The 10,653-nt window shown below is 33.8% G+C and overlaps 1 protein-coding gene and 1 pseudogene across 2 annotated transcripts; one reads left to right on the top strand and one right to left on the bottom strand.

Moving 5' to 3' along the window:
* Positions 1 to 2,991: 2,991 nt before the first annotated feature.
* On the bottom strand, positions 2,992 to 7,415 carry LOC148300298 (uncharacterized). The gene is made up of 5 exons (XM_088274992.1): positions 6,983 to 7,415; positions 5,483 to 5,611; positions 5,235 to 5,397; positions 3,657 to 3,965; positions 2,992 to 3,489 (listed from the first exon to the last, which is right to left on the bottom strand). Exons 1-5 carry the CDS (start codon positions 7,258 to 7,260, stop codon positions 3,316 to 3,318), a joined length of 1,053 nt encoding a protein of 350 aa, XP_088131118.1. The 5' UTR covers positions 7,261 to 7,415; the 3' UTR covers positions 2,992 to 3,315.
* A 125-nt stretch (positions 7,416 to 7,540) lies between these two features.
* On the top strand, positions 7,541 to 10,529 carry LOC148300297 (protein MCM10 homolog pseudogene; annotated as a pseudogene). The gene has a single exon (XR_015838955.1). The product of XR_015838955.1 is annotated as a protein MCM10 homolog pseudogene (transcript).
* Positions 10,530 to 10,653: the final 124 nt, after the last annotated feature.

Genomic DNA, 10,653 nt, shown 5'->3' with positions numbered 1-10,653 from the left:
TACGAAAATCTACATGTAAATGAATCCTTAGTGTAATAAAAGTATTTTTTTATTACAATTATTTTAGCTAAAAAGTCTTACTGGAATAATACACAATGTTTCAAATAATTTTAAATAAATATTTCCGAGTATAAATATTGAAAAAAAACCTAGATGTTTTTAACAAAGAATTTAATCTCTTTTGAGTGGACTGATTTTTTTTTTAAAGTAAATAAATATAATTTGTAAATGCACTTTTGGTGGAAAGTTACAATTTAGAGAGTTATAATTTTTCCAATATTTATCCTCACATGTGCTTGGTATAAATTACTCAGTGTAGGCTTGAAACATTGTGCATAAAAAAACTGAAATTGCAAATAAACTTGGCATAAAAATGATACAATCCTAAAGCTGCCAAATGTAAATTATTTGCAAATACTTACATCAGTTGGCAGTTGATAATTTCCCTTCCCCATAGATGGTAGAATTAGGTGACGTCTACATTATATTTGTATAAAACTTGACAAGGTTAACATTTTAAAGTATTTGATGAAACTTTTGTCTAATAGTGAATTGTTTTTAATAATACTCTTAAGTATTTTACACACAAACTGGTTCCATCATAAGAATGCATTTGATAACATGTTTTTTTTTTACAAAATATTCTTTAAAGAGGTATGGTATGTTTTCTTTATACACACATAAATTTTTATTTCTGTATTGAAAGGAATATCCTGCTCAGTCTCCATTTTAGATATTTGGCAAGAGAAGACGGGGAATGGATATGAAAAATAGATTGCAAACACTGACTTTAAAACACATTTTTCAAATTCATTCTGCAATTGACGGGAATTGACTTGAGTGTTAACACATACACACTACGATACCTATAAATCATCGGAACACACTTAGCAACATACAAAATCAACAACATCTATAGCAAAATAGCATAATTATAATTACAAAATAGGCTGAATGCGGATATTAAATTAGTAAGATTTGATATGATTTATTTGTATAAATAAAAAAATAATTATTTCCATCACTATCCTTTCCTTCAGTCTTTCAATTTCAATTTACACAAAATGTTTTAAAATCACTCATAGAACACTATAAATCCTTCAGTGGCCATAATAGTTTTTGAATACAAAATAAATAAGTTTCCTCAGAGAAAGATGATTCTTCCAAGATTAATAAAAGTAGCAACATTTATTATGCATAATAAAATAGATCATATCATTTCAACACCTTAAATTAAGTTCAGCCACTATAGTGTGTATGTTTTATGATATATAGTTTTATTTTTCGTGAAAGCTGAAAGACTTAGAATTACCGGGAATTGTCAGTTAGTCAAGTTATTCCGAGAAATTTTGATGTAAAAATCAGAAGAATTAAAAAAGGTGCAAAGTTTCGAATTATATGTAAGTAAATATGGTGGATTTATTGAGACATCCCAGACAAGTTGCTTTTTTCCAAGATAACATATTAATTTGTTAACTGACAGAACACTTAAATAATTATTATAAAAAAAAAATTGTTACAGAAAGTCGTTATCAAAGCCCATAGAAGATTATTGGTCTAACATATTCCTGATTACAAAGATTCCTGATTAATAAAAACGAGGAGAGTACGTTAAGATTTATTAATATTTAGAAATATTGTGAATGCAGAATGAAATGTGGAATGATAAGTGTCAGAAAAAATTATATCTAAGACTTGCAAATGATTGATTAATAAATAAGATGAAAAGATAAGAGTTAAGATAATTTAAAAGCAGCAAGATAAAAAACTATTTACAGTAATAAAAATGTGAATTAAAACGATATCACCAAGAGGACAAACAAAATAATATTATCAAAAGAGGAGTACATACATATTAACCGTTTTAGTACTGAGATTTTTTTTAATGCATGTTAAAATGCACCTTCTCTTATTACTTTTAAGAAACGTCTGAAACATTACTACATATTTATCACTAGAATCCTAACTGTCCATCAAACCTCCTCCCTTAGTTTTTCCCTCTACCTCCTTCCTTAAACTCCCTTTTTCCTTTGCCCCTTTAAATTACAAATTAATATACTTAAGTTTTTAAATATATTAATTTGTAATTTATGTTTTTTTAAATGTTCAAGTACTATCTACCCTCTGATTGCAAAAAGCTATATATGGTATCAAATGTTTTGATCAATATCACTAGTCTGTTTTTGGTTGGTTGCCTCTTAGCAATTAGCCCGCCAATGTACTTATTTATTTTCTGTACATGAAGTTCAAATAAATAAATAAAATGCTGCAGACTTTTTTTTGCAAAAATGGTCCCTTTTATTTGGTTTGTATAAAATCAACAATATTTGTCTCAAATATTGACTGATTTTATTAGCATTTCTTTTTAGTATTGGTGGAGAACATATTAAACTACTCAAATAAAACAGCATTTTGTAGAAGCAGTTATTTTTAAATATACATGCAATACTTACATATATATTTAAAAATAAATGCAATTCGAAATATGTTTCAGGATGAAGTTCCTCTAAAACATTGACACAAAGGCTGTGTGAAATTGACTCGACCTTGGGAGTTTTCACTACTGACTCAGCCTCCCATTGGTTACCATTTTAATTTTATTGCCTATATCACTAAACGAAAAGTGTACGCTGCAACACAAGATCCCAGCTCGACCGCTAAAATACGCCGGCGCCATCGTCTGTATATAGATAGCTGCGCTATTGGCTAAGTATACTAGTATCAACATATCTATTCTCAGTACTCTAATGGTTGAGAAGCATTTTGTTTATCAATTTATCATTTGTGAATATCACCAACTTGGGACCTCTTATGTCTTTATAGCAGCAGTTCTGGCTACCATTTATGAGGCACCGAGTCAACATAAAATGAAGTATTTCATCCTGTAATATCGGTTACCCTGGACTGACACCTAAAGCACAAAACTTAATCTAAGTCAGTGCCTTAGTCGCCATTAGGTGCAAGGGAAATAATGAATACATATTTAACAAAGTCATTTAAAATTTTATATGCACACTTTAAATTATACTTACTTCGACATACACTATAAGTTTTATAAATATTATTATAACTATTTAAAATATTTGGTTGGTATATAAAACATTTTTATTTAATGATTTGAAACGTGTGGTGGCAAGTCCAGATGATAAAATATAATAATTTTACAAGCTTCAAATGAAATATCTAAAGCATAAAATTAAGATGCGAAATAATTTAGAACTGTAATAATAAAATTAATTGAGGACATCACAATTATTGCTTCTCAAGAAGTTTTTACGTTTTTTCTCTCTTCATATTCTTAGCTCTGAAATAAATCTATCTGCAAAGAGTAGCGTCAATTTGCTGTAGCGAAGGTAGCATCATCTTCAGTTTCCTGCGGTAAGCTGAATCTTCTGCGATAGGATTTTTGTACAAGTAAACAGTCGCAATCTTCTTGTTACTTGATAAACGTTCAATGTTATTCCAGTCAGTCACTTGATTGTCATTCAACTAGAAGGAAAAATATAAAATAAATAATTGATAATTGGTATCCTACACATGTTTTTATTCAAAATCTAATTCGGATTTCCGGGGTTACACTGTATAATAACATGTTGATTTTTAATATCCATAAAACTAAGCATAATATGTACATATTAATCAGCAAAATCTCTCACCCAAAATTCTTCCAAATCAACCAAATGACTGACATTCTCAATAGTAGATATTTTGTTCATGGCAAGATCCAATGTTGATATCAATACATTGTTATCCAAATTTTCAATCTTAGTCAGCTGGTTTTCCGAGAGATACAGCTGATCCAATTTCAACAGATTATCTAGGTTTTCAATTTTCACCAGACGGTTATTTTGTAAACTCAGACAGTCCAGCTCTGGTAAGTCATCCAGGTTCTGTATTTTGGATATTTTATTCTTCGCCAAGTACAGCTGCTTCAGCCCTGATAAACCTTCTAGGTTTTTGATTTCCTAAAACAAAAAATTGTTCATTTGTCATATTACATAATCGATAAAATAAATGTTTAGAAATGTAAACGGCAATTAAAACAATATTAACACATTGTTTGCAGGAAACTCTTAACACGCTATCTGGGGGCGGATTCGCGCTTATAATAGAGATAAACATCTCTGAAAAGAAGTGATAACATTTAACCATACTGTATACATCGATTGAGATCAAAGGATGCCGCAAAAGTCATGTGTAAAAATAACTTACACGCAATTTACGAAGAGTCGAGTTAAAAGGTAAAATTACCCTTCCCGCCCAACACCACCAGTCGAGTGAAATGGTAAAATTTCCCTTCCCGCAGATAGTGTGTTAAAACTGCCTTTTACATACTGTTGGTAGAAAGCAGGAGATGCTTATAAGCATTCTATTTGCTTACTTTTGGTAGAGCGCGAGAGACACCAAAAAACATTGCACAGATCGGAATTGGGTTTGCAGATACGTGTGATTAGTAAACTAAGGGTCAGGCGGCAGACTGGCAGAGTATAACTAGAGTCGAGGTTGGTGAAAAAACCGCCCGACAGCAATGTGTTAATATTATTTGTTATATCGGGCACTGGATTATTCACCCTATGGATGATATCCCTCATTTGGTGCAACAATGGCATAATTACACTTCTAGAAATATTACAGGAGATGCCATTCAGACGTTGTAGCAACAGAAATGGCGCCATTTTACTCAATTCTACAATGACACTCGCACCATCTCGCAGCATTTCACCACAAAATTAATTCTGTTGATGTTTCTTGTGATGTAAATAGTCTTTCCACACATTGACATATTTAACTTGTTTTAAAAAAATGTAATTATATATTTATATATTTTTTTGACATCTCATCAAAGACGAAGAAGAAAATGGAAGTCTGGGCATTTACGGGGCTGACGACCGTCATAGGCTGGTTTAAGTGATCACTTAATTTATATGAACCAATTTTGAAACATTGTTCTTGAATCACTGGAACTTCACTAGACATCTATTGGTGAGATCATCAGCCCCGTAAATGCCCAGACTTCCATATTCTTCTTTATCTTTGATGAGATGTCAAAAAATAATATGAAAATAACACCTGTAATTGGAGATAGTTCAGATTTTGTGAACAAGTATTTGGACACACTCAAAATATTGTAAAATTTAATTATGTCATTGTTGCGCCAAATGAGCGATATGCCAATTTTCAAAGGTGTCTCAACTTGATATGGTATTCAAAGGTGGCAATTAAAAGCTACTAACCTTTATTTTATTGTCTCCGAGCTCTAACAGCTCCAAGTTCTGGAGATGTTTGACGTTTTCAATTTCGGTAATTTTGTTAGAACTCAAAAACAGTTTACGAAGATTAACCAGTTTGTTGAGTCCACTGATTTCCTTTATTCTGTTAAATGAGAGATCCAAAATTCTAAAAAAAGATGTAATTTTAACAATTAAAATTATAACTCAATTTTTTTTTTCAATATCTAAAAACTTTGAAAAGTATTACTAACTCCAAGTTAACGAGACAGTCCAAGTTTTCAATACAAGTTATTTGGTTGTCATATAATTCCAACTCAACCAGAGTGACGAGGGTGTCCAAATTTTCTATTTTCTTGATAAGATTCCAGCGTAGGTAGAGCCTGAAATTCAACAATCGTTTTTTATCAATTACATGTCAAACTTTTGTAACAAAAAGTTAACAAAACAAAAGAAACAAAAAAAATAGATAAAAAAGCCTAACTAATAGAAAAGCGACCAAAATTAAGCGATTGTAAATCTATATCGATCTATATCAATGAAAATAAATCTAAAAACAGAAAAAGTATTTTAACACATTGACTGCCATGGCAATTTACAGAATTCAGGTCTAAAAAGCCAGTTCTTTAAAAAAACATTTTTTACTTCTTGATTTTTAATAATATTTTTATAATTATATTTTCTGTTCATTTAAAAATTTTCTTTTATGTATTAATTTTAAATCATTTAATCAGATTTTTCGACTCTACTAAGTTGTATTTTATAAACAAAAAACAATTTTTTTTTTAAAAAATTAATACATAAAATAAAATGGAGTTCTACAAATTAAACGCCAAATCAATAAATAAATTTTCTGTTCATGTAAGCCAGCATTGATTTTTTGTTATTTTCCCAGAAGCCATCTATTCATATCAGCACTGATATACTAGGAATTTTATTGTAGCTGCTTGAATATGGCGAGTAAACACAATACGAGATAACTCATAGTCGGCGTCCTAGCAAAGAACGCAATCTACGAATTATCTCGTAGTTGGCAGTCAACGTGTTAAAGTGGCGCAATTTTAAATGGGTTATTCAAGGGTGTTTATCAGGGTTACCTATTGAGCTGAATTTCAGCTGATTAAAGGGAGAAGCAAGAACAACAAAAATGAGAGTATGTGGATAATAAATGTGTCGACAATAGTGTAAGTATTTATTTATCTTTCTAGCACATTTAACATATCTCCCTCTTTCAAACAAAACTTGCATTGTTATATTCCCGCTAATATTTTTCAGGTAAGTAGGTACTAGGCTCAATGAGGTTTACGGATTTCCAAAATCACAGATCGGGAAAGTCACTATTTTGGAAAAAAAAGTAAGCTACATATTCTAAGAACATTTGCTTGGTGATCATGTTTATAAAGTTACTGTATTTTCCTGAGATCCTCTTGGGGCCATTTTCAGGAAAATTATTTCTCTAAGATTCTAGCACCATTTGTTTGGACAAAGATGGATGTTATTAATTGTTTTTTCATAATGGAATTTGTGATGCCACAAATTTGCCCCTGGGTAGCGCCTGTTCACATCACTTTTCTTTGTGATTTCTCGGCTCAGCCATAAAGTGGGATTTTTTTAAACAAAATTACATTGTTCCACATGGCGGATGACTCACTTGAACATATTTCGACCGGTTTATTTCGTCATCCTTTCCAGCTTCTACAACCTTATAACTACACTAAAGCGAGTATTGTGCAACAATTTATGGTAATAGTTACCTTTCTATGCATTGAAGGGGTTCCAGATTTTCTATTTTTCCAATTCTACCATGGTTTAAATCCAGTTCCAAAGCATCGACATCGACAACCACTATTTCTTGGGCACACTCATCTTCATTTTCTTTACCCACAGTCTTGACAGACTCATTGACTCGAACTAATTCTTTGGAATGCTCTTTATTTGATGCAATTGCATCCCCAACTTCCATTTTATTGGTTTCTGGATCGGCATCAATTTTGATTTTAGCATCTCCAGACATACCAGTATCTGAATCCATCGTTCGAATAACTCGACAAATTGATACAATAACTTATTGACAATAAGAATATACTAATATATTAGCTTACTGAATAAAATAAATCGGAAATAACAAAACCAACACCGGCCTTCAAAATTAAAAATATAAAGAAACTTCAAATTCATAGATAAAGTTAAATGCTACGACAAAATGTAGCGAAATCCACGTTAGGTAGGAACTAAAAACATCAAATAAGTAGACACCCAGGAAAAAATATTATATCTATGGTAAACTTCGATGTCAAAAATTTCCCGCGAAATCGTCCGATAGCTGCTTTGCGTACTCGCCGTGCGGAATATTATAATACTTTATGTCAAAATCAGCTGTCGTGTTTCATGCAACTTCACAGTTTATCCGAATATAAAGGCTTTTGTGCTTCAATTAAACACTTATTCTACGATGGAAGATACGGACGATCTCACCAAATTAGAAGAGTTATTAGCGGCGGATAGTTCAGACGAAGATGTCGTAGAACAAAATAATAAACCTGCAAGAAAATTAACTTTAGAGGAACAACCCCTATTTCTACAAGAAGAGGCTCAGAAAGAAAAAGAAAATTTATTATGCGGCAAAGAAAATATTAGATCTCAATGTAATGAAGAGAAATCTGATTTAAAGAAGGCTGCCCACGAAAAGCATGTGCCCGGCGTAAGCCAGATTCACACTGGGGATACGGATTCTTCAGATGACGAAGATAAGAAAAACTTCCTCGAAAGAAAATATACAGATTATGGATTGGATGTAAAGAAAATTCTTCAACACAAAGATGAAAAAAAAGGTGATTACATACGGAACGATACCGGCTCCACACATTCATTTAAAGCAGCTAGGAACACGGCAGTATCAAACAGCAAACTTCCAGGAAATACTAATACAAATCAAAATAGCAATTTGACTAAAGATATTTACACAGACCCGATATTTGGCATGAGAATAATTAAGCCGCTCATATCTAGTTCCGCGCTGAAGGAACGGATGCACGGGAGGGAGGCCATCACCCTCGGCCGGGTCAAGAGGCACGTCGCGCACGGAGACCTGGCCAAGGACTGGGTCATAGCCGGCGCAATCGTGAGGAAGAGTGTTTCCAAAGAATCGCAAAAAGGCGCACAATACTCCATATGGACATTGAGCGATCTTAAGGATGACCTTAAAACAGTCGCCGTGTTCCTTTTCCGTAACGCATACAAACAGCTATGGAAAACTAATCAAGGAATGGTCATAGGGATCCTGAATCCTAACATTCTGGACAAGAGAGACGATAGCACTGACCAAGCGTGCTTATCAGTCGATAATCCGGAGAAAGTTATGATATTCGGAAACTCTAAAGACTTCGGATTTTGCAAAAGCAAAAAAAAGAATGGCGATCCGTGCACGTCATTTGTAAATACGAACCAATGCGAGTACTGCGTCTACCATGTGAAACAAGAATACCAAAAGTGTTCCAGACGATCCGATTTACAATCGGCAACAGCCGGACGAGGGCTTGTCGATCTGAGAAATAAGGTTCTCGGTAAGAATACATATATATACGGAGGACAATCCTTTTCCTCGATTCCTGCCGTGAAAAGCAAAAAACAAACTGCGAAAGATAACAACAGGTTGCAGACTTTGAGTGATTATTTTAAAACTGCCGACCGGGAGTCGCTGATTGTCAACAAGTCACCCGTCACGACTCCAAATATCAAGAAGACCGCTTCAAGGGTCGAAGCGAGTAGATCTCAGAGGCTGAAAGACTTGGAAAGATTGGAGTTCTTGAATGCCGGCTCCTCAAAATGCATAACTACGACAGAAAATGATAATTTATCATCGACAACTTTATCAAGTCCGAAACAATTTCCCGTTCAGAGCTCGAAACTTTCTAGCCCATCACACTCGGCCGATAACAAGAAAATGTCTCCAGCACAAACTCCCAATACTGAAATAAAATTAAAGTGCCCAACGTTAGGTATTCCGACACTAGGATTCGGTTTAAAGACCTCGTCACTAGTAGACTTAACACTACCTTTTAGTAAAAAACAAAGCGAAAAAGCTAAATCCAACGCTTTAAAATGGATCAAAGAAAACGGACCATTGAATAAAGTCAATCCGAATAATGTTAGAGGAACCGCAGAAGGGAAAAAAAGAAGTCTGAGTAAATTGAATATCTCTGATGAGAAAAATGAAGAATCGGAACAAACTCCCAAGAAGCCCAAAACTGGTGTTGCGTCGGAACGTTTCCAAAGCATGCTCGCTGCCACTTCGGCACATAAAGACCTCGTTGTCCAACATGACGACACGGAAGTAGATAAATATTTTAACAAATTAGAGAAGAAAGAAATGATGGAAGAGAAGATGTTGAACACTTTCAAACTCGCATGCAAAGCTGTTAGATGTTTAAAGTGTTCGTACACAAGTTTCTCCGCTGCGGACAGATGCAAACAAGAGAAGCACCCACTGAAAGTGTTTGACGCTTTCAAGCGATTCTTCAAGTGCTTGCACTGTGGGAACAGACAAGTATCTTTAGACCTGATCCCCACACACTCCTGTAAAAATTGCCAAAATACTCGATGGCAGAGAACCGGCATGATAGCTGAGAAAAAAGCTGTCACACTCGCTAGTACTTTATCCATTAGAGGTGAAGAAGAGTTTTTAGGTCATGTTGAACATGGAGCTAGCATTAATCTTCTAGTCCCTGATGAAGGTGCTTGAAATGTTTTTAAAACACAAAATATCAATGGTCCCTATGTAAGTCTGGACATTGAAAATGTACATTTTACAGAAGAGCTATTTGACAAAAGGCTATTTAATTACCTACCAGAAAGCTCAGAAATTAAAAGATTTTTTTATTTATTGTAAAGGTGGGGACTGACCAGAGCATTTCGTCGTAATGTAAGGGTGAAGACTGACCGGAGCATTTCGTCGTAACGTAACATGTAACAATGCGAGCATTCAGGCAGTCAGGATACTGAACCGAGCGCTCCATCCAGTTTCGGATGCTCGGTAATGCTCGCCGCGAGCGATGTTACGACGTTATGTTATGACGAAATGCTCCGGTCAGTCTCCACCTTAACATTCGCGGCGAGCATCCGATTTTGGATGGAGCACTCGGAACGCTGTACTGACTACGAATGCTCGCATCGTAACGTGTTACGTTACGACGAAATGACTCTGGTCAGTCCCCACCTTAACACGTACATATAAACTTATGTACCAGGATCATAAATCATTTAAAAATACGGTTACTCAGATACAAATAGCGACCATCGATATGTACTAGGTTTTTTGCCTTTTATCTCATGTTTAAAAAAAAATGAATTAGAATAATCATGATAATGAATTCGTTAAATATAAATGTTTTAAATCATATTATATACTTTTTATTTATCTCTCGTT

Source organism: Brachycentrus maculatus, unplaced genomic scaffold, assembly GCF_059751285.1.
Source record: "Brachycentrus maculatus isolate JH-2025_06_01 unplaced genomic scaffold, ASM5975128v1 h1tg000755l, whole genome shotgun sequence".
In the NCBI taxonomy this organism is placed as follows: Eukaryota; Metazoa; Arthropoda; class Insecta; order Trichoptera; family Brachycentridae; genus Brachycentrus; species Brachycentrus maculatus.
The sequence above is the reverse complement of the archived record's forward strand: the minus strand, read 5'-3'. Positions and strand labels throughout refer to the sequence as shown.

Coding starts and splice junctions, on each gene's coding strand:
- LOC148300298 (XM_088274992.1), bottom strand. CDS start 7,260: ATGGATTCAGATACTGGTATGTCTGGAGATGCTAAAATCAAAATTGAT. Junction 5,398..5,482: donor GACTGTCTCGTTAACTTGGA/GTTAGTAATACT, acceptor ATCTTTTTTTAG/AATTTTGGATCTCTCATTTA. Junction 3,490..3,656: donor TTGATTTGGAAGAATTTTGG/GTGAGAGATTTT, acceptor TTTTCCTTCTAG/TTGAATGACAATCAAGTGAC.